The 24,055-nt window shown below is 53.7% G+C and overlaps 1 protein-coding gene across 2 annotated transcripts in view; it reads left to right on the top strand.

Annotated features, from left to right (window-relative positions):
* Positions 1-2,898: 2,898 nt before the first annotated feature.
* The window catches only part of UNC5A (unc-5 netrin receptor A), a gene marked incomplete at its 3' end in the record, with an annotated part of 53,185 nt that continues 32,028 nt past the window's right edge, over positions 2,899-24,055 (top strand). For both annotated transcript variants that reach the window (XM_080909619.1, XM_080909618.1), the window contains exon 1: positions 2,899-2,996. In XM_080909619.1, the coding sequence (XP_080765745.1) occupies positions 2,927-2,996 (70 nt within the window). In that variant the 5' untranslated portion in view covers positions 2,899-2,926. The remainder of the gene's footprint in view (positions 2,997-24,055) is intronic.

Here is a 24,055-nt window from a genome sequence, read left to right as displayed (position 1 = left end):
TGGGTAGGCTGTGCACATTACTAAGTGTTCTCTCAGGCAGGGTCAGAGTTGTGTGTGAGAGTAGCAGGTCTTCTTTCAGGCCAAGTCACTATGGCTGTCAGAGTGTTTCTCTAGAGTCCCTATTTCTCTGTCTCCTTGGTAGCCTGGGCCCTTGAGTGAATATGACCAGGAACAGAGGAGCCACGATGGACAAATGAGAAATAAATCTTGGTTGATTAAACCCACTGATACTTTGGGGACCATTTGTTACCATGACAAAACCTATTCTGCCTGCTGCACTGGCCTCTCTCCGCTCTAGATGGAAAGAGAGGGTGGAAGCCTGAGAAGAGAATTTCCCAATTCTAATCCCAAAGCAGAGGCTTTAGGAGGAAGAAATGTATGGACCACAGGCCCAGAAATCAAATCTCCTGGGGCCTCTCTCAGCCAGCTTAGCAGTTCTAGGATAAGTTTGGTCCTCGCCTGACTCTCGGCTGCCTCATCTGTATGAAATTAAAATACTGGTTTAATGTAATTCCATGTACTGCTTAGAGCAAACTACAAATGTAGGCAAGGGCACAGCACTATCCAATAAACACATTATAACTTCCTCATAGACACCGTCCCCTAATCCTCAACTGCCTCCCTTCAGTGTCCAAACCCCAAGTCCTCAACATTTCTTCTACACTGTGGAAATGGGGTGCAAGTAGGCAACATGAGAATACCCTGGGCACACAACAAACTGTTTACACACACACACACACACACACACACACACACACACACACACACACACTCCAGACCAGGCAGCAAGTAGATCAACTCCACTTTCTAATGTGTATGTATAAAAAGCTGACGTTGATGAGTATGGTCATCTGGGTAAAGGAGGTTATAAATACACACATGTATCAAAAATCAATGTTGGGGCCACCAAGATGGCTCGGTGAATAATGGGGTTTGCTGCCAAGTCTTACAACCTGGCTTTCATCCCCAGTCTCACATAAGGAGAGGAATAGACCTCAGACTCAGAGAATTGTCATACTCTGAACCACCCCAAAACTGTGTATATGAAGCCTGTCCAAATTAAAGGTGTGCGAGAATAAAAAAAAGAAAGAAACAAACAAACAAAGAAAAGGAGAGGAATGACTCTCACAAGCTGTTTTCTGACTTCCACACAGGCATTCTGCAATGCACTCACGTGCACATACACATATGTACGCACACACACACACACACACACACACACACACACACACACGTCTTTTTTTAAATTAAATAATTTTCCCAGACAATGGCTTCTATTGAAATTTGGAAAATAAAGCCAATCGGGACTCCAACTTCCCCCACCACAGGCACCTGGAACAAGAGAGCCATTTAGATACGACTCTGTGTCCTGTCTCTGTCTGCCTGGCCCTGAGGCATAAGATCTGTAGGTGCACATCTGGAGTTTTGGCTGGGAATAGATACACACACACACACACACACACACACATACACGAGAACAGAAAAAAGCAAAACATTTTTCATAACCTTCTCTATAAAAAGTGGGAAACAAAAGACAGACCGAGAGAGGGCCTCGTGTCTCAAGAAATATAGGAGAGCTTATCTCTCTTTGTGGAAGCCAGGACCGTTCTTGTATGGTCTGGCCTGCAGCACCAATTAATAGTATCGATCAGCGCTGTAGGCGTTTGAGTTTGTGACCGTCTTCACCCTTCTCATTCTCTTTCTGGCCGGGAGTGGGACCCTCTTTTTCGGTTACCTCACCCTGTGCACACCGAGAGGAGAGCGTTTATTTTCCTTCTCTCGGGCAGCTCTCTGTTTATTTTAACCAGCTTAGAAAATGGGGGTGGGGAATAGCAGATTCTCCAGCGGTCATTTGTGCTGGATCCAAAGAAGCCCGTGACTTGCCCAAGGTCACAGAGCCAGAAGAATACGACACTTCGATTCTACCCCAGGAATTTGTAGCTCCCCAAACCCTTCTGGTTCCTGCATCACGCCCACGTCTCCAGCGCTGCGCGCGCTCAGGGCGCAAACAACACCACGCGCCTAACAGGCTGCGCTGCGCCCTAAGGTTGTTTCCTTTGGGTCAACGGTGTGGAGGGATTAGGAAAGCCTGAGGCCACGCTGCTACGCGTGCCCCTGAAGCCCACCAGGTTGTCTGGGGGGGCGGATGGTGAGACAGTGGGGGCCTGAAGGCTCCTGCGCGCCGGCTGGGCCCCCGGACCTCTCCTGCAGTCCCCCATGCAAGCCGGCGCGCTGACGACCTCCGAGCGCAGCCGGGAGGCAAGGGTGCAAGCAGAGACTGCAGCGGAACCTGCCTGGGGCACTTCAGAGTCGAGCTGCTCTCCGCAGGCTGGCGCTGCGCCGGGGTCGCCGCAGCCCGGGGCCCCTCCCGGGCCACCTGTGCGCCGACTGGCGGACCCGGGTGATGCCGGATCCGGAAAAGCAATCCACTCCGGGCTCCAGAGTCCTGTCTCTGTCCCTGGAGACTGAGAGGGATGGTGGGAGGCCTCCCCGCCCACTACCCCAGCTCCTCCCTGGGGGAGCCTCAGGCGTTGCCCGAAGGGATCCCCCTTGCTGGGGGTGGCCCGCGCTCGTAGCGCCGCCCGGCCCCTCCTCCCCCGCCCCGCCCCGTCTCCGCCCCGCTCCGTCGCTCCAGTCCGGATTTTGCGGCGCCCGCCGGCCCGCTCCCCGGCTGCGGGCTCCGCGCGGCGGCTGGCTCGGTGCGCGGCGCGGCTGGCGCTGCGCTCCGCCCCGGCTGCATTGCTGCGCTCCGGGTGCCCAGGGGAGCCACGCGCCGCGTGCGCCCCGCAGCCGGCCGCCCGGAGGCAGCACCGTCCTCTGGCATGGGCCCCGGGGGCGCCCCGAGGTGGGGCTCTCGGCTGAGGCGCTGACAGCCTCTCTCCCGCCCGCGGGGCCCCGAGTCCTGCCCGCTCGTCCGCCCGCGGCCATGGCCGTCCGGCCCGGCCTGTGGCCAGCGCTCCTGGGCATAGTCCTCGCCGCCTGGCTTCGTGGTTCGGGTGAGTCACGCCGCGCGCGCTCTGGGTAGGCTTGCGGGGGACCGTGCGCGCGAACGCTTAGCTTTGGGGAGGAGGTGGCCGTGACCCGCGCGGCCGACCCGTCTGGGAGCCCCCGGAGGCCAAACTTTGCCGGGCAGGACGCGGGGGCCGCCACTCGCTGCTGCGCAGCTTCCCGGTGCGCTCTCCCGGAAGCCTGGGTTCTGCCAAGTCCAGGAACAGCTGTCAGCGCACGGGGCTGGCGAGTGTAGACGCCCCACGCCTCCGGGTGGGGGAAGTTTACTGGTTTCACGGCCCCGGAGAATGATGGGGGGGGGGTGTGGAATAATCCAGGAAAGACAAGACTCAAAGATAGCGGCTTTGGACCATATGTTAGTGCCCAGAAAATGGGGTGTGTGCGGGGCAAGCTTGGGGGTGGGGTTGGGGGTAAGATAGCTCTTCCAGGTAGGACTGCCCCAAACAGCCACTCACAATTTCTAGCTTGGCACCTGGCCTCTGCCCACGTCTAGAACACAGTGTCCTCCTCTGTCCCCACCACACACACACACACACACACACACACACACACACACACGCTTGCACACGTACACACTCAGGCGTGGAGGCTTCCAACAGCCCCCAGCTCTTGCAGCGGGCAGTCAAAGCACGGGATGGGGGGGCTGTGGTGGCCTGTGGCTCCTGGCCTCGCTGCTGGAGGCGGGAGGGGGGAGAGGAAAGAGGAGTTGTTTGCTGTTGGCTGTTGGTTGGCGGGCTCTGAGAACCTCTCAGAAACTCCACAGCCCTGCGGAGTCTACCCGCTTGTCTTGTTGGCCACCCTAACCAGCCCCTTCATAACCTAGCCTGTCAGCCCACCTCCTTGCGTGAGGGGCCTCGGAGGAAGGCTTTGTCTGCTCTCCCGAAGCCTGCACCTAAGCTGAGCTGTGGGGGTCCCTAATCTCTGGCCCCTAAGGATTTGGCATCTCTGAGCTTCTGTGTTTTGGGAAGAGTGCCTTAGCTATTCTCTATGCTTGATGCCCCCCAGAACCTGCTTGCAGGGAGGCGAACCCCAGGCCCCGAAAGGCCACAGCTTATCGTAAGGGTGTGGATTTCTGAACTGCCAATCTAGAAAGATGAGAGCTCCGTCAAGGACCAGATGATTAAGGTCGATGGCTGGTCCTTTGAAGGGAGAGACTGCATACTGCATCCTTCACCCACCACTGCCTCGACTGCCCTCCCCATCCTGCCCCCTAAGTCCTCTATCTTGTCCCCCCTGTCAATACCCCCTAATTCCTCACTTTAACAAGCCCCTCTCCCCAATGCCCCCCTTTAATCCCGACGGACCCTCGGGTTGAGCTGTCTTCGAATATGCATTCATGTTGCATACGTTTGTGTTAGGGGTGTGAGTTGCAGGACTGGCCAGGGTCAGAGGAGGTGTTGCCAGACACTGAATGGGTACCCAGGATATGTTTACTGAGTTGGATGTGTGAGAGAGGGCTGTGTGGTCGGAGCTGCATTTTGCCACGTGAGCACTCGGGTGGGAATGGCGTGAATTGACATGTGTCCTGCCTGGGTCATGGGGTTGGGGGGGTGCCACTGGTGTGGCATGGGTGGTGCTGTCGTGTGTGTGTGTGTGTGTGTGTGTGTGTGGTCAGATGAGTACTAATATGCTGTCTGTGTGTGGTAGTTGTGTGCTATTGCACCAGTGAGCGTTACAGATAGGGGTGACAGACACTTGTAGGTGAGGGCAGCAAAACCAGGAACGAAGGCTTGCGCCTCAAGAAGCCATGGTCTGGGAGAAGGGCATTGTCCATCGTCAGCACACCTGTTGGGGCCTGGCACGAGTGCTTGGGGGTTACCTGGATCACAGCCTGTCCCTGACATTAACTCTCTAGCTGTGGGAGGAGCTGCTGAAAGGTGTGGAGGGGGGGCCCACTTCTCACAGAGAGCCCCTCTCACCCTCCCCACACGGGCTCTGGACATGTGTGGACAGATACCTAGATAGGCTGCCCCTGCCGTGACCTTCCGACCCTCCACCTGCTTATCAGTTCCTTGGCAACAGCATCTGGTGCAAAATGTGTCTGTGAGTGGCTGGGGGAAAAATGGTTAGCCAGCAGGCAGGCTTGAGGGATATGGTGGGATGTGTGTGTGCGTGTGTGTGTGTGTGTGTGTGTGTGTGTGTGTGTGTGTGCACACGCGCGCACACGTGCATGCATGGTATTGGTAGGGTGGCCTAGGACTGCTGAGCCAGTGCAGATTCTGCTCTCCAGGCTAAACACCTATCTTTTATCACCCAGTGTTACACACTACCACTCACAAAAATCACCTCTCAGCACAAATGCACCTGGGCATACCCCTGTCTGTGTCTGCACTCGCAGACACCCACCTGCTGTACCAGATTGTCCCTTTTAGACGGCCAGTTTCAGAGCCGGCACATACGACTCCTTACCCTTCATGTCTTGTCTTGGGTACCCCCTAGATTGTACCATGTCAAGGGAGGAGAGGCATGGGGGCCAGGCTCTCCTGGAAGGTGGGAGCTGAGGAGAACCAGGCTCTAACATTGCCCTTGTCCCTCTTCTGCCCATCCCTGTTCCCATCACCAGGGCTGCTGGACTTCCTGCCCTCCCCTGCTCTAAGCTGACAGGACTGTGGTGGAGGCCCTCACTCTGGGGTAGAGAGCACCACGTTCTTGCTTCTTGCACTTGCTGCTGTGGGTGTTTCAGGAGAGGACTGAACCTTTCCCTGGCCTGTTTGCCCCCCACCTCACCCCCTTGTTCATGTTGGAAAAGGCTTTCTGCCAGAAGGCCAGGGTTAGTATTGACCCAAGGTGCAAACAAACAAACAAACAAACAAAAAATGCCAACCCAGAGGCCCTGGGCCCTGGAAGCAGCTACCTTTGACCTGTGTCACATCCCTGGTGCTGCCATGAGTCTCAGGTTTGCAGGATTAAGCTACAGCTTGGGGTGCACAGCCCTTTTAGTTGAAGACCCCAATGCTGCCACCTAGGAACCTGTTCTGTGCACACAAATGCCAGGCCCTCTCATACTAAGCTGCCAGGCTCCCATTGTCCCCTCTTCCCAGAGACCCTGTCATTGCTGCCAGCCCTCACCCCAGCCTGGAGGGGGCAGGAACTTTACCATCTCCCTTGGCTCTCCCCTCTCCTTCACGCTTCACATCTAATCTGTCACCAAGTCATCAAGCTCAGTGTTACTTGTGACATTGCTGTGTCCCCAGCCTTCTTTGCTTTGTCCCATCACCACCTCCTTTATCTCCCACCTGGCTCACCATAGTGGCCATCCCCCACTCATTCCCTCCTCTTCTCAGGGCCTGCAGGTAGAGTCTTAGCCCTGGTCTCGGATGGGCATAGGAGAATGAAGGAAACACATGGTGGATGCACCCAGAGGTCGGCTCCATCTTGGGGCTTTGCCTGCTGCTGAGCTCGGCTCTACCAGGCTAGCGGTTTCCAGACTTGCAGGATGTGGTGCCACCTGGCCTTGACAGCATGCTCCCTGCTTGGCATCCTAGCTCCTTGGCTTTGTTTTGATCCTGGCCTGGCCACCTTTATTGCTGCTAGTCTCTCAATCCATCCAGCCTTGAGCTGGAGATCCCTCCCAGTTCCTCTTCCACAGGGCTCCTTGATGTGCTCCGGGTAAGCTAAAGGAAGTCAGAAACCTCTAGTCCTGACGGTTCCTTCTCCAACGCCCCCTCAACATTGCCATTGCCTGAGACACTGTATACCCTGCTCTCTGCCCCTGACATGCCCTGAATCGCTGCCAGCCAACTGTCTAGTGCTTTTCTTCCTCTTCTTGGTTGGAGTTTGGGTTTGCAGGCCAAGCAGGGAAAAAGAGAAAAATTCGACTTAATCCACTTCAGCAGTGGTCCCCATTCTTATTCCTGACCATGAACTTCCCCCACCCTGTCAGAGTGGGGGGCAGGCACCATGCCCAGGACACATATATGCAAGACAGCAAATCATCACACACGTTAGTGAACCACCACAAAAGTGTGCCCATGTCTGTTGAGTAGGTATTTTCCAGTTGGTACTGTCTCTGTCCTGACATCAATTTCCTTAGGGTAGTATTTTCTTGTGCAAAGAGAGTTGATGCCAAGATTTGGGTTTCTGTGCACATCATCAGTGTGGTGTCTGAACCCCAAGAATGGACGGCTGGGCCTCAGTGTCCCTTGCCACTCAGGAGGGAGCTCTGCTTGCTATAGTCATTCCTACCAGTCTCCCTTCTCTTACCTGCTTCCCATGAGGGTCCTCTACTCTTAGGGGACTTCTGGCCTCTTTCTACCATGTAGGACAGAGCAGGGATATCAGAGGTAAATCTAAGCTTCGAGTCTTGCAATCTAAGCTTTGAGTCCCTGGACAAGTAATGGTTACTTCCCAGACAGTTTCCACATCTGTAGATGGGGCCTCTTATCCTTTGGCAATGTTAGTGAACTGTACCCAGAGTGCACTGCAGCATCTTGCAGGTGCTCAGGGCTTCTTGCTTCTGCCTCCATTTTTCTCTGGCACTGGAGACAATGGGTTAGAACACAATTGGGCCTTAGGTTGCAGCAGGGCCTGGGCTCAGACACAGGACAGAGAGGCTTCATGTGAACAACAGTTCTCTGTACCCAGCCCTCTTGGGCTCAAAGGGTTTTGTTTGGCAGGTTTTTGCCATCACTTTTCAGTTCAACCTGTCCCGGGACCATATGCCAACTTCATCTCTGACAAACTGGGTGTGGCTATAATCCCTGGGCAGATGTGAATCTTAATTTGGGCTCTGCCATTTGATTGTTGCATGCTGTTGGGCCAATCACTCCAACTATCTGGATTGAACTGGATGACTTGCTTCAGACAGAGGCTGATGCCCGGGGAAACTGCCCCTGGGGTGGACTGAGCACACAGTAGCAGGCGCTCCCAGGAATTGTTCACACCTACCAAAGACACTATCAGCCATGGTTGTGGCTGGCTGTGTTGCCTGGGAGCCAGGTGGATTCTGGGACAGAGCCAAAGCTGACTGTAAGGAAAGGTAAGAAAGTTGGGTCCTGTTGCAGCTAGTGCACAACTCCGGTGATTAACAGGGACTCCAAGGTCAGGATGCTAGTATTAAAAGCCTGACCCCTTTTTCAGACATGAATGCCAAAGGCCACAGGAAGATTTTTTACCCCAGAGTTCATATCCCAGGCAGCTGAGGGAGCTGGTAGATGTGGGGAGCTGGACTGGGTTTGAGCCAGGACCAAGAGCTCTGCATGGGGTTGCTTAAGTGTATGACTTTACATAGTCAAGTAGACAGTCATCCATTATGAGTTCCTCCTAAGATCCTGTGCCCTTGACACCTGCCATGCCTCTAAATCTTTCCCCTGGATGCTGCTCCTTCCTGCACCTCTTCTCTGTGGATGTGTAACATTCATCCCTAAGGGACTCAGTTTACAGGAGCATTGTGCTGGTACCAGTGTAAGCAGTTGACTGTGGTAGGTAGGGCAGGAGGTTCCATCCTCTTGAGTGGGAACCAGGGGAGTCTGGCTGTCTAGAGAGGACAGAGCCGAGGGACTGGGTCAGGGTCGCCTAAGGGGAGGATCTTGTTTTGCCAGGATAGGTCTAGCTTGTTTTTCTTCGATGGTTGGATCTAGAGGGCAGGGCATCTAGAAACCATTTCCTCCTCTTTAGGTGTGGTTGCTGACAGGCTCAGTCTAGCCCTGCTTTAGATTGGGGGTCCAGAGAGACTAAGGGGCAGGGGGTGAATGGCAGCTGCTCCTTACAGAAAGCCATGGGGGGGGGAATTGAAGTCTTTGGGCCCAATTTGGTAGGGGAGGAACCCTGAAATCCTGCCTCTTAATTGGATCACGATGGGAGTACCAGAGGGGAGCCATCTCTTTGACTGGTGAACCCCCCAAAGCCGGGATCTTCCTCAGTCTGGATGTCTCTCTAGAAGATTCAGGGTCACCTTGAGCTCCAGGCAAATACGCGGCTGATTGGGGAAGGAAGGGCTGGGGAGTCTGCCTATATTGACATACCTGAGGGACAGTAGAAGGACCTCGGAAAGGAGACTCTTGTCCTGGTATCCCACCCTGACCCTAAAGCCAGGTTGCAAAGTGAAACTCTTGGTGTCCCTCCCTAGCATGTCCACCCGGGATCATGTGTGTGTGTGGGGGAGATAGCCCTCGGTTAGACTCCACCCTCTTCTAGTTGGGGCGGAGCCCGACGAAGCCGAGGCATTGAAGATCCTCCCCAGGTCTGCGTTTCTTTCCCGCTCCTTCTCCCCGTCTCTCGTGATCGTGCCCGCTGTGTGACCCGACCCACAGCCTCCAGACCCGTTCACCCCTCCCCGCGACCGTCAAGGTGGCTGGATGGGCGGGGTTCCTCGGGCCAGCGGGGCTGCGGGACACGTGGGCGGCGGTGGACCGCAGTTACCCGAGCCAGTGAGACCCAGAGCCCGGGATGCAATTAGCTGCTGCGGGAGGGGCGCGCCCACCGGGCGGCGTCCGGGCGGGCGGGAGGCCTGCGCCGTGGTCCCCGCCCGGCGCGGCCTAATTAATGCGTGGCGAACTGGGGCCGAGCCGGGAAGGGGCGGGATCCCTCCGCCCGCCAGCCCGCCCGCGGCCGCCCGCAGGATTAGCGGCTCTTTGTTCAGGGTCTGTTAACAAGTTCCCGGCTGAGCGCTTGGCTGCCGCCTGGGGAGCTCTGTCCAGCCTCCGCCCGGTCTACAGCCCTATCCCCTACCCTCTGTGTCCCGAACCCTTAGACGTGGGGTGAGGGATGTCGTCCCAGACGCGGGGCAAGAGGATGCCTCCCACTGTCCAAGCGTCTGGTGTGGGCAGAACCATCATTCCCATTTTGCAGATGAGGCAGCATCCACTTGCTCCAAAACCCAGCGTCTTAGGAAGGCTGGAGCCTCAATCCAGAGCTTCTATTCCCTAACGCATTAAAAAATCAAAAACAAAAAACTGGCTTTCTCTATTATGTATCTCTGGCTGTCCTATGACTCACTCTGCAGATCAGGCTGGCCTCAAACTCATAGAGATTCTCCTGCCTCTGCCTCCCAAGTGCCAGGATTAAAGGCATGTGCCACCAAGCCCAGCTTTCTAATGCCTTTTCTCTGCTGAGAGGGAACTCAGAGGAGGAAGAGGAAGGCTACTGTAGACTGTCACCGTTGTTTGTTTTGTGTTTGTTTTTGATTCACATCCTGAGAATGGAAGGCTCTACCTTGATGAGAATGGAAATCTCATCAAAATCTTGAGAGCATCCATTCAGGTAGAGGAGGGCAGCCCCATCTATTGAGGGTGCCTGCAGACAGTGGCAGCCCTGACCACACTACAGTCCCGCCCCATGTCCCCGTCCCATCAGCCTGTCCTGCTGTTCCCTGCCCTGATAGAAGGAAACAGGAGGCATTGGTGTGTGTGGTCCTTCTCACCTTTTTTAGTTTATATCTTGTCCCGTCACCTTATTTCTTACACCTGGAAAAGGCCAGCCAGGGCACAAGGCTGTGATTATAATTAGGGAGTTGGTTCTCACCTATGCCCTGGAGCTTCAAGCCTAAGGGGTTTGCTCCAAAATCACTTTATTATAATGAGGTAGAATCCTGTCAGTTCCTCCAGATGTTTTTGCACCATTTCTTCTGCGGCTACACTAGACAGCTTCCCCTGTTTAACCAAACAGGGGACCTTTTGCCCTTCCCAGGCCACATCTCCAGTCTACTCATGGATGAACACCCTCCCCGATCCTTCTGCTTCCCTGGAGCTCATCACACTGATGGCACCTCAGCACCAAGCAGCATGGGACACCTAAGTGCATCTGTGACAAATATTGAAGAAGTCAACTCTCACTTAAGCAAAAATAGGGAATTTAATGGCAGGGAGAACTCTAAGCCGGGACTTACCGGGGTGTCAGGCATGGATCCGAAGGAAACATGTGATAAGACCCACTCTGCACCCCAGTTCTTTGAGCATTGATGACATCCCCTGATAACCTCTCCCTTCGTGGTCCTCAAGGGGCTGCCAGGGACTCCCAAGACTCAGCATGTCCCTAGGCCCAGGCTGAAGGGGTAGAAATTGAATATCTCTTCCCTCAGATGCACCCCAAATGCTCTAGTCTTTTACGATTCATATGCTCAACCCATGTGAGTCACTGATGGCTAGGCTGGTGCAGACTGCTGCTTTCCACTCCTGGAAGCTGCTTATCCAGAGGCACAAGTGGGAACAGCCATCTACTTTACCCATTTACTCCATGACCTCGATGACGGCAGCAAAGAGCAGAGCCCATGGATAAGCCGTGGCTCCTGCATTTCTTGGCCTTCTCCTTCTAAGCCCCTTCCTCCCCTGGATGCCTTTGGCATCCTCTGTGAGCCCCAGCCAGACCTGCACCCAGACATCTCTGTGTAATGCCCACACAGCCCTCTCCTGTGGCTTTGCCCCTCGTCATCTGCTCCTGCTGGGTATGTTGTAGAGAAGCTGAGCCTGCTCTGTTACCTTTGACCAACACTTTTCTAAAAACCTTCCAGTCCTTTGGGATCCAGTGCACACATGTCCGATCTTCTGAAGACTCCTTCCCTTCAGACCCAGAGCAGCTTCTAAGAGGGGTCACTGCTCTACCCCCAGCAAGCAACAGGTTCTTAGAAAGGCCAAGAGACAATTTTCCCAATGCAAATATTTCTCTTTAAAAAAAATAAGATGTATTTATTTTATGTATGAGTGCTCTATCTGTATGTATACTTGTGTGACAGAAGAGGGCATCAAATCTTATTACAGATGGTTGTGAGCCACCATGTGGTTGCTGGGAATTGAACTCAGGACCTCTGGAAGAACAGTCAGTGCTCTTAACTGCAGAGCCGTCTCTCCATCCCCTGATGTAAATATTTCTGCCATAACTTATTTCAAATGCCAGGTGGTGTCAGCTAGAAGTATAGTAGTCGGCCTCCTAAGCTCGAGGCACTGGTTTCTATTCAGCGTAACTGCAACGCCACACTCATCCCAGCCCTTAGAAGTGTCAACAAGCAAGCAGAGGACGCGTCTCCAGTCCTTCCTTGCAGGGCCACCTAACTGCTGCCAGCCTGGAGCCTCTCCCGTTGTGCCAAAAGTAAAACAATTAGGGAGAGGTTGCTGGTTTGGGTTCGGCATCTCACCCTGCTTGAGTTAAATCGATTATATAAGCCCTCCGTGCCTCAGTTTCTTCACCGAGAAAATAGACGATAAAGGCGTCTCTGAATAGGGTTGCCAGCATCAAGCGAGTGCTTCTCTGAGGACATCCAGGCTTGTGCGGGCCCACAGCAATGTTTGGTGGGTATGAGCTACTGCCTGGGCTGTCACTGCAACTCTACACAAGTGTGCTCTTTAGCTTCCGTCTCCTGGATTGTGTGTGTGGGAGATGGGAGTCTTGCTTGACAAAACAGGCAGAATGTGTCAAGGCCTGGCATTTGGGGAAGGTGCTCATTCTGGGGTAACGAGCACTCTTGAGGAGGCATGGGACAGAAAGCTGAGGAGGTGCGTGAGTCATACACAGTGCCTTGGCCAGGCTTGACTTGTGACAGCCTAGAAGCCAAGTCTGGTCCCCAGGATTGCAGAGTAAAGAGATGGCGGCGCCACTGTCACATTTAAGAGCCAAGGGAAGCTGGGAAAAGGTAAAACACTTGATGTCCTGGAGCTTCGGAGAGTGATACAAGCCAGGATCTCAGCTTGTGGTGGCCGGAGCAGAAGGAGGAAGTAGAGAGGGACGGCCCGTCCTGGAGATGGCACGTGTGTGAGAGAGGCCTGCTGGAGCAGACGGTGCCCGTGGGGGGCCAGCAAGCAGTAGAGCTAGCTGTGTCTTTGAGCTGGGGAGTGACAGGCAGTGAGCAGTGTTTAAGGAAGATTAATCTGGCAGTGCACAGAGGATGAATGGCTGCGGAGAGAGGCTGGAGGCAAGGAGACCAGCCGGGAGGCTGCCGCGGTCATCCAGGCAAGAAATGACAGAGCCTCCCCTGCCAGTGAGCAGGCAGCAAGGCTGGAGTAAGAGAGATAGATGTGGGAGACACTGCTGCATCTGGATGGCTCGTGGGGGGGCGGCAAGGAGGGGGAGGGATAAGGAGGGGGAGGAGGCAAACATGATTCACAGCCCTGAGCCTGGGGAAGCAGTGTCAGAACCAACATAGGTGGGGAGCTGGGCTGGGGGAGAAGTCTTAAGGGTTGTGGATCCACCGTGGTCACCCCACCCTATCTACCGGGCTGTAACATATGTGTGCATTCATGTTATAAGCAACAGTATCTGGCCAAGCTGGGTGTTGTAACAGTATTGGCCTAACCTAAAGCCATGTACTATGAGAGAAGCCCTCCTAAGGACCCGGGATGGGAAAGCCAGGCTAACTGAGGACAGTGGGTGTGGTCCAGGAGACAGTGGCCTGCTCTGTACTGAGTAGCTGTCTGGATGGCTGGGAGGAGGCACCTGGGACAAGGCCTTCCTGACAAGCAAGGCAGAGGTGGCCTTGGCACTGGGAATGTTTGCAAAAGGCCCTAGGGGGACTCAGCAGGGAGATGGAGGATGGGTGGTATCAGTAAGACTCTGGTAAAAGCGAAAGGGCTTTCAGAGCATACTAGATTTACTCTCCACCATCTCTGGTCCTTAGAAGATTCTTCCTTGGGAAACTGGGCTTGTTCTGGTGATACGCCGCCAACTTCCAGGGTTTGGGATTTCTCTGCTCCTCATTGTTTAGATCTCTTAACACACTTTGCACACAGCACCTCCACACCCCTCCGATGGTGTGCTCCCGTGGGCCTGCCAGCTAGGATGACCCAGTTCCCTCAGAGGAAAGAATCTGACCCAGGCTATCCAAACCACAGAAGGAAACCTGGACACAGTGATTGGTCCAGTGTGGCCCCAGCCTAGGATCAGTCAATCAAAATTTTTTGACTTGGAAGAGCAGAGTTAGCAGGCTGAGGCAGGGGGCCAGGACTGCTTCCTCCTGGGTGGCAAGAGCTTACACAATGTATAGAGAGAGGCCAGAACATGGCAGAGGTGGGAGAGGCAGGAGGAGACCCCAAGAGCCTTGGAGGGGCCAAGGCCCCAGAGACTGGTCTCTGCAGCTCTCAGTGCTGGGAGCTGATCCAGCAACTTCTGAAGCTTGTTCAAGGAACTTCCTGCTGTATACTTACACTGGATGAAATGTCGGGTCTTGGTGCCCTGCATCTCTAAATGGAGGATTCAGGAGGAAGATAAAGTCCCCACCCAGAGGTGGCCCGGAGGCCTCCATAAGAGCATCCTGCCCCCAAGCAGCAGCTGCTACATTCTGAGTCCACATGGAAATCTGATCGCAGGCTTCTCTTGGCACATCAAAACTGTCTAAGGTGGGCCTGGAGAGATAGATGGCTCAGCAGCTAAGAGTGTGTCCTGCTCTTGCAGGGGACTTGGGTTGAGTTCCCAGCAGAGCTTCACAACCACCAGTAACTCCAGATATATCTATCCCCCCTTTAATAAAGATAAATCTTTTTTTTTTTTTTAATTTCTGAGCCACTGTGAGCCCACTCACTGGCTTGGCTAGAACTTGGCCATCACTTTGGTAGGCACCATCCCTAGCACCTGTGTGTCTCCATTTGTCACTCTGTGTGCCTTCATTGCGTATGTGTCAGGGTCTCAAATGTCCCCTCTCATACTCACTTTCTGGCTTTGTGCATCCCCAAAGACCTTAATTAGCCTAGGCAGCCCCCTGCCCTGTATCCATGCACATACGTGTGTGTACCTACATACCCTGCCCTCTGCACTGGCTGGTCACACGGAGGCTGCCTGTTCACTGTATGGACAGCACTTAGCTAGCGTGAGTGTGCGGGCATCATGCAAGTGTCTTCCTCTGCCTCCCTTCCCTTCCTGCTCCCAGAGCTCCTGCTCAGGTTGAGGTGATGTCAGGAGACTGGCTTTGAGATGCAGGCAAGGCCTGAAACACAGGAATGAAACCTGTCCTAAGAAGCAGGTGGTGGGTTCTGTGAGCTTGGATCCTGTTCTTTGGGGGGGGGGCTGAGGGGACGGCTGCTGCTGAGAGAGAGGAAGGACAAAGCCCGAAGGAGGTCAAAGAGCAACCAGTGGGAGTTGAGGAGGAGTTGGTAGAGGCCTTAGTGAGCTGGGGAAGGTGTGTGTGGACATAGAGGCCACTGGGAGCTTACAGAAAGGGAAAGATTATCAGAACTAGAAGGCATGGATGCCATTCGGGGCTTTGGGGAAAGAACGGGCCGGAGTTGGGAGGCCAGGCATGGCTGTCAAGGATTTTACAATGTACTTACATACGGGCTCTCTCTGAGGTGGATTCAGAGCCAGGCCCCAGCTCCAGCTCTTTGGAAGACAGAATAGACAGACCAAAGGACAGGACTAGATCATTAAGCAAGTGTATATTGAGCACCTACTATGTGAGACACTACAGTAGTACAGTGAGAAAGCCCATTGCTCCCCTCTCTGGGAGAACCCACATTGGAGCCTATCTCAAACAAGCAGAGTAAGATAATGAAGGCAGGCAGAGGGGCCGCATGACCACCGGTGTGCTAAACGGGAGTGGCCCTCTAGAGTCAGGGTCACAGGTGAGAGTGGGTGATCCAGGAAGACTTCCCTGTGGAACAGCATCTGAGCCGAGAAGTGGAAGGCAACTGCGGGGTGAAGCAGAAAGTGCATTTTGGGCTGACTGTGAAATGGTGTGAACGGAGAGAGTGCTCGGTGGCTTTCCTCTGTGCTCGCTGATACTCAAAGCCGCTGTGACTTACAGAAAGGCACAGTGGAGAATCAGAGTGACTGAGAGTTCCTCTGGGCCACATCTGATCTTGTTAACCGATTTGAGAACATCAGAAGGCCTGCATTATGTCACAGCTTGAGCCCAGGGCCAGACACTCCTCTGCTCTGATTATGCACAGGAAAGAAGGGCCTGGGCCCGTGCTGTTGTGGAGCTGATCACTAGACCTCGGGCAGGGCTGGTGGCGGAGGGCAGGAGGGGTGCAGGGAGAAGGCCAGGCAGGCTACTTGAGCCCCTTGGAGCTCGTGGGTTGCCGGGCAGAGGTCTGGGTGCCTGCTGTCTCCCTGTCTCCTCATATCAATACCAACATGCAAAATAGCTTACAGAGGTGTAGTGAAGTCAGACTGTGTGTGTGTGTCAATGTGAAATTCACATAAAATTAAAGTACATAGTATGATGACATTTGGAACACACAGTGTGGTTGTCATCTCTATCACATGGAGTTTTGTCATTCCCAATGAGACCCTGTCTGCCACCCGTTCCTTGTTCCTCCATGTTCCCACCCCTAACAAACAGTACCCTGCTTTAAGTCTCTCTGGGCCTGCCCGTGTGGAAGCCATGCAAATGGGACAGAGCCAACTGTGACAGAACGTGGAGGCCACCCCACGTCAGGGTCTTCATCCCCACTGATGGCTCATAGTTTCCATGTGCTGGCCCAGCGTTCGTGGCAAGCATCTTTACTAACTGAGCCATATCGCTAGCCCTACTGCATTTAAAGGAACAAGTTTTTGTTTTCAGACACCACAGGCTGGTGAATGGTTTGGGTGACACAGAACACTTTCTGCACGGGAGAGGGGAGGAACCAAACCAACTAAATTCCAGGTAGCTGGCAGCACCTATGAATCCCCACCTTAATACAAATCACTTGGGAATTTCTAAAGAACAAAACAGAGAACAAGGTGGGCAGGGAAGGCCAGGGAGAAAGAAGGCCAGAGGGTTGTGGGGGGAGGGCAGTGGGGGAAGGCTGTGGGGGAAGGTCCTGGGGGCAGAGCTCTCCACACCAGCCAGGAGGACGCTGCAGACTGTCACAGCTGTCATGGGAATATTTTTCCCAGAGAACACTGGGTAATGCAACTGCCTGAGGTGACAGAGAGGAGGGAAGCAGAGGTCAGAAGAGGGAAACACACTTCCCAAGGGTACTGGAAAAGTGGGGGAGGGGCAAGAAGACAGGAGACCCTGAGGGCTTGTGTGCTGAGACACTGCCAAAGAGCACCTGAGCTGAGAGCCAAGTGTCCCAAGAGAGCAGAGTCCCTAGCCCTGATTCTAGGAACCCTTCCTGCTATACAAGGACCTCCCTCTCACCCTCACCTCCCCATCCCTCTCCCCTCCCCTTCTCTCCCTCTCTTCTTTCTTTCTTTCTTTCTTTCTTTCTTTCTTTCTTTCTTTCTTTCTTTCTTTCTTTCTTTCTTTCTTTCTCCCTTTTTTTCTCTTTTGTGCTTTTCATTAATACCCTGCTCTGAAGTTGTAGCTTCATTTTTCTGTATAACTGGAGTTGGAAGAAAATCGTCCAGAGGTCTCAAGTAAACCACTAGCCTCCTGATCTCTGGCCCAGAGGCTGAAGTGCCTACCTATTGCTTGCTCCCATTGGCTGTCTCAGGCCATGCTGTTCTGAACATTTCTGTACCGCTATTTGCTTAAACACTCGCTCTCCATTCTCTTGGGCACACTCCTAGAAAGGGTTTGCTGGGTCCCGTGGCTTTTGCTGGCTGAACTGGCTCAGAAAACAACCTCACCTGCACCATTTTATATTCCCAAACCAGCAATGCATAGTTTCCTGTTCCTCGACACCCCATGCCTATCTTTGAAACATTGTACTCTTGTAAAATTGTTTTTCTCTTCTCCTGGTGCACTCCTGGAGTCTGCGGGTGGCCTGCCTGCTGTAGGCTTCATGGTGCAGAATGGGCAGGTGGGGGAAGGAGGGGACATCTGAGACTGTGGCCCTGTGAGGTTATAGTGAGCATCTGATTTCTGGGCCTCCCTTTACCCCTCCTCCACAACCCCGCCCCCCAAGCCAAGAGCTGTCCTCTCCACCTCTCTATTTCTCTGTGCGCCTGTGTGCTCGGACACATGTGCACACACACACACACACACACACACACACACACACACACACACATATATGTTTCTCATCACCAGGACAAACGTAGCTACCAACAATGCTGGTGCTAATTTGTCGGTACAAGGCTGTGATCTCGAATACATTAGCATCTTCATGTGAAAGCATTTCTTTCTTTCTTTCTTTTTAGTGATTAAGAAGTATTTATCTTAAGCATTAGGGTGACATGCCTCAGGCCTCCTGGGCAGTGAAGGGAAGGTGAGGGAGTCCCCCAAGTATGATAGCCTTGTTGCCTGGAAGCAGTTATGACTCCATACTTCCAAAGCTTCCTGGGTGTGGGGCTGAGTGTGACCCAGGAAGGCAGGTAGGTAGCAGGGTAACAGTGAAGATGGTGGAGCCCAAGGACACATCCTCAGATCCAGGCCTGAGTCCCAGAAGCTTCCGCCTCCCATTTCTCCATGGCAGTCCAGCCTCCCTCAAATGTCACATCCGACCCACAGCCCGTCACTCCCTGCCGTAGCTTCTTCATGACATTGTCAGCAGTGGGGTGGACCCTCTTAATTGTATTGTTTCTCCTCGATGTTACGCCTCCCTCCTCTAAATCTTAAGTTGCTTGAGGACAGGGACTGTGGGTTCGTGTTTGTGGGGGCGGGAGGACATGGATGATGGATGATCAGTGAGAAGCAGATATGTTCTCTCATCTCTGCCACCTCCACTCCAAGGTGGTCTGCATCTCCCTCTCTGGGTGTGCCAAGAGCCACTGTTAAGGGTTCCCCTCTTTTCCTGGGGCTTCCAAGCTGTGTGGCTCTCTCCTGCCCCTAAACAGGTAAAAGACATGCCCAAGGGGCTGTGTGCCTTCTAGTGTATTGACCAGTGTGTGAGCGTGAGCGCACTTGCGTGCGCACTCTCAAGCATGAGCATACACACACACACACACACACACACGTGAGAACCAGGCTCCTCCCTGCAGGCCTCTCTGTGACAATCATGCAGAAGGCTCTCTGTACCGTTCTTTAACCTCCCAAATTCCTGTGGCCCTGCCCCCACTCTAAGTGTCCCCAGGTCAGACCCTCCCCCAGACTCCCACCCCTCAGTGAAAAGAGAAGAACCAGGAGCTTTTATCATTCGGCAGAAGCAACATCAGAAAACAATTATTGTTTTAATTACCTGCTGTCGCTGTACAAGACAGGGAGGTTGTAAAGTGTGATGGAATCTTTCATGTTAATGGCCGCCAGCCTGCGCCAGGCCACGATTTATGTGGATGCAGCTGGCAACTTCTGACGCACCGGTGTGGAATCTCTAAACCCCCTTATCTCCATCCCTGCACCAGGCACCCCTTTGGCCCATCGTCTGTCTGTCGAACATGGTAGGGACACTTTGCTTTCTTCTCCCAAGAAAGCCTACAGGCAGCTAGCAACTGCCCAGGGATCCAGCATCCCTGTAAAGGCCGACGGTTGGGTTGGCACCTCTTGCCACTTGCATGAAGAAATGTGTGGGGACAGGCTGCAGTGGCCTCTCTGCAGCCTGTCCCCTAACACCCTGCTGTATCCTGCGCACCCCTCACCATACCTGGATGGTTCCCAATCCACATTGGAGTCCTTCTGTGCTGGTCCTTCCTGGAAGTCCTATCAGCCCACCCTGCCTCTGCTCCCCTGCCCCACTTGTCCCACCAAGATCCTGGCCGCTGACTAGTGCTTCCTGGCTGAGGTCTTCAAATGCCTTCCACATCCCATATTATATAGCCCTCATTTGCATACATTGTCCTCACCAGCAGCCACTGCAGCTGTGTTTGGACCCAGAACTGTCACTCTTTTGCCCTGAGCACATTTATACATTTCTTCATTGAGGCCTCACCATGGAGCTCTGAAGGGGTCTTGAGTATGGGCCCATCTTACAGGTGTGAAGACAGAGGCACAGAGAAGTCAAGGGTCAAACTAAGGCAGCATGAAAGAGCCATTGTGAGGACTAACTGGGTTAGTGTTGGGACTTGTTCAGGACGGTGTTAGGAAGGAAATCCATGCCTGCCTGGGTTTGATTTTGTTTTTTAATTTTTGAGATGATGTGTGTCTCGCTATGCTGCTAGGTTAACCCTAAACTCTAGGGTTTAAGTGATACTCCTGCCTCGGCCTCCTGAGAAGCTGTACGAGAATACCTGGCTCTAACCCCAACTTTTATTATTACTGTTTAACCTGGAGTTTACCACTTAACTGCTTGCCTCACTTTTCCTCACCTGTAGAATGGGTACAGTGGCCGTCCATTATCATGGTACCATGGTACTGATGTATAACCTTAGGCTGTGAAGATCAGTAGGATTCATGTTTACAAGTCCCTTTCCTCCATATCAAGGAATTACATCCTTTCTAGAGACATGGGAGCCACTGAAGCCTTGGAAACATTGTGATCAAATTCATTCTTTAGAGAGATCACAGTGAATGGCCAGTGGAGGACAGGAGGGGAGAGAAAAAGCATCAGCCAGAATGGACAGCCGGGCTTGCTCACCCTGGGGAAGGGGAAGCTCACCCTGGGGCAGGCTGTCCTCTCTCAGCACACACCTGTTCAAGCTCCCTGGCAGGTGAGTGGAGCATTGGAAACCAAGGTCCTAGCTAAGACCAGGAAACAGCAAGCTATCTGGAGTAAAAAGCATACAACTGGAGAGACCGCTTGGGCTGTTGTGTGGGAGCAGGTCTCCAGGTTCTCCAGGCCTCCTCAGAGCTGGCTTCCTCTCCTGGGCAAGCTGGGTGCTGGCTGTAGGCTTGCCCTGGATGGCTCCACTTACCAGTTTACTGGCTTGCCCACCTGTTCTTCCATGCATACAATCATGTCTTCAGCAAGTGCTTGACAAGCACTGCTGTCTGCTCTGGGCTCCGGGCCTCCCGCCTGGGCTGCCGGGATGTCCAGCGACGTTACACGCGTGCCCTCGTGGAGCTGATATTCAAGTGCAGGGGGCAGGCAACACCCCAGTGAACAGATGAAGACATGAAGTAATTACATGCTGTCAGGCATGCAGTCGAGAACAAAGGAGCTGAGACAGGGTCCCCCCTCCTGTCCCTGTCCTGTCTGTGGCTGAGAAGTGGCTCTCTGCTCACAGGCCCTGCAGTGATGCATGGGCGGCATTAGTGGGCCAGCCTGCCTGATTCGTCTCCCTGTCTTCCCTGGATTACTGTCCCTCCTTTGGCCATCACTTCAGCCTCTAATATATTCCCTGGGGCTGGGGAGGGGCCATTCATTTAAAGATCTTTCTATTGAGTCTTTTCTTCTGTGGACCCTAAGGGGAAGAAAAATGTCAAGAGTAGAGAAAAAAGGGAGCCGGAGAGATCTGATGTCAGAACTGCAAGAAACAGCACAGAGTTTGCTAGGGACACACTGACTGGCCCAGGTAAACACTCTCTTCCCTTCTGTCCTATCTCTTGAGGGTCCCCACTTCCCCTCACCCCTCCCTTTCTCCACTGGAATCCCTGTGAGCCCGGCCCAGCCTCTTAGAAGCTGTGAGGTGCGCTGGGAGATGGAGTCTCTGATTACAATTCAATTTGCCAGTGTCTCCTCCCTTCTGGGTCTCCGAGGAGCTGTGCATTTGCTGTGAAGGCTCCTTCGGGAGCAGCCTCGCTGTTCTGGGCCAGAGCTGCTGTCAGTCCTGGCTTGTCGTGTACCAGTGGCAAAGTGAGACTCTGACTGAGTAAGGCAGCAGCCACAAGGCAGGTCAAAAGCACAGGAGGACAGTCAGTCCCGTGTGGGGCAGTCATATGACATGGCTGGGAGTCAGCATGTCTTTGGGACTTGGAGCGGCCACCGCATCTCCTGGAAGTGTTCAGAAATCCCGGGCTTTGCGGACAAGCCCCTCACTTTATGAGCAGACCTTGAGAACAGGCGTTCTCACACAGCACTTGGGCCTGATGATAGGGCCTCCCTGGCTTGTACACCTAGAAGTGGACATTGGCCCTGGGCACTGGGGATGGATGTTCCCATGGGTGAAGGTGACCTAGCTTCCAGCTCAGGAAGCCTGCCCTTCACAGCCAGCCCCCCACAGGAGGGCACTCAGGGCTTTCTGCCAGACCTGTCTCTGTCAACAGTGGCCACTGGCCAATGCAGTGTGCAAGTCCCCTACAGATGCTCTTGGGTGGGAGCCATTGGGCCCCTCCTGGTAGTCAGGAGCAGCCTTCATCCAGGATTCTCCAGCCACTGAGGTTCAAATTTCAGGAGAGCCCCTGATCCTTTCCCGTAGTTGCAGATGCTTCATAGCCTCTCGTGCGTTACTTTCCTGTGCTGGCGTTCCCTGCCTGGCTCTGTCTCTTTCCCTCCTGTCAAACCTATGAGCTAACTGGGCTCTGCAGAGGACAGCTCTGAGCTCCCGATGTGCAGGTGTGTGACCGAGCAGGGAGGAGGGCGACGCAGAGATGAGAGGAACTCCACGTGCACCTGAGCAGGAGTGTGGAGGCAGCCCTGTACAAAAATGGCTCAAAAATGGACTCATTTGGAATTCAAAGGAACCGTTTTCTCATTGATAAAGAGCTGACAAACGTGAAAGAAAAGAAACAAAAGACTGGACAGCCAAACAATCTTCTTGGTGGAGAATCGGGAGATGTGCTTTTGGGCAAAGAATTAGATCTCCTTCCTCTCCCCCCCCCCCCCCCCCCCGTCTCTCGCTCTTGCTCTCTCGTTCTCACATTCAAATAAAATACCTGGAAGAATTTGTGTATGTATGATAAAATCATGGAGTTTGCAGTTAAATCTCAACTCTTTGGGGTAGTGGTAAAATGCCAGCCCGGTGAAGAATGGCAATGGGGGAGTTCTTACTTCGAAGGCAGCAGGCTGGGCAGAAGATGGCACTGAGTTTGGATTTGGGTCGCATCACGGGGGCTGTCTAGGTGGAAGGGATTTGGGGCACAGAAGGACAGCAGTGTGTGGGACAGGATAAGCAGGGAACTAGAGAAGTGATCTGTGTTCCCTTCCTCCATCACAGAGTTAAGGAAAGATGTACCCCACAATGTGGCCCGGTGTGGGAGGTACACCCATTAGAGTTGAGAGGGTCATGTCAGTCACAGATTGACTGGTGTGCTGTAGTCACTCGGTTTGCACATCTATGGAACGGAGGCACTGATTCCCAGTGAGAGCAGCTGACATTGTGCAGGCAATGGTGACATCCCCAAAGGCTGAGTGGCTGTCCATGAGACAGCTGCGTGGAGAGGAGACCAGCACAGAAACTCAGCCTGGTCCACCTGGGACATGCTCAGGAAGAAGAGTCTGTGGGGAAACATGGAAGTCTATGAAATCAGCAAGAAGGGACTAAATCGCTGCCTCATAGGCAGCCCCCTCCCCATCCTGGTCCCCAACCAAGCTCAGGAGAAGGCAGGTTTAAAACCAATAACAGGAAATCCCGCTGTACTCGGCAGGGAACAAACTTTGAAAATCGTTTCCCCTAGAGGTGATACAGGCTGGAAATATAAATTGCTTCCAGAAAGGTTTAGATAAGTTCGTGGGTTGCAGAGCCAGAATGGTTTCTGGGCAAAATTAGAATGTGAGGAGGCCTCTGCCCTGCAAAGGTGATGTCAGAGAAGGAGTCCCACCAGAGCAGGAAGCCTGGGCAGCCATGCCCACCTGCTTGCACTGTCCGAGTGCGAGTCTGCAACAAGGCACTCACAGCTGCCTCCCCTCTTGTGGTCCATTTCTGCTCTTAGGCCCCTGAACCCCACGGATACTTCGGCCCCATGTTGAACCCTGTTGTCCCCACTCCTGCCCCTGCCCCCACTCTAGCACCCCTGTTGAGCCCCAACTTGTGGATTTTTTTCTAACCGCACTTGCAGCGGTGCCAGCATTTGTCTCCCACTCAGCATCTCAGGGAGACCACAGCTCCCTCTGCGCACCGTGAGATGGTGAAGACTGGACTCACCTACCAGGCTCTTCAGGAACTGCTATTGGTATGCTGCCTGGCTCTGCCCAGCCTGTTTCTCCAGAGTTCCCAGCACAGGCTTCTGTACTGAGTTGATGTCTGAGCCCTTTAGGGAAAGCGTTGGGCACCAGGATAGAGGCATGGTCAGGAAGAGAAAACAAGCTGCTTGGGTCTCTGCCAGGTTATCTGTCTCACACAGAAGGCCTTCTGGGAGTGAGATGAACAGAGACGGAAATGCTGTGGAGTTTACTTTTCCACCCAGGTTCCCAAGATGCTTTTAGTCAGTTGGCTGTGAAGTTCTCTGGGATTGGTGCCTTAGTACCATGGACAGCGGCTCAGTCCCTGGACAGCTCCCGGACCCTTTCACAAACTTAAAGCCAATTTAATTAGACCTGTGCTCTGCCCACTGAGCTCTCTGCTC

Source organism: Micromys minutus (genome assembly GCF_963924665.1).
Source record: "Micromys minutus genome assembly, chromosome: 1".
Lineage (NCBI taxonomy): Eukaryota > Metazoa > Chordata > Mammalia > Rodentia > Muridae > Micromys > Micromys minutus.
This window is presented reverse-complemented; position numbering and strand designations above follow the sequence as displayed.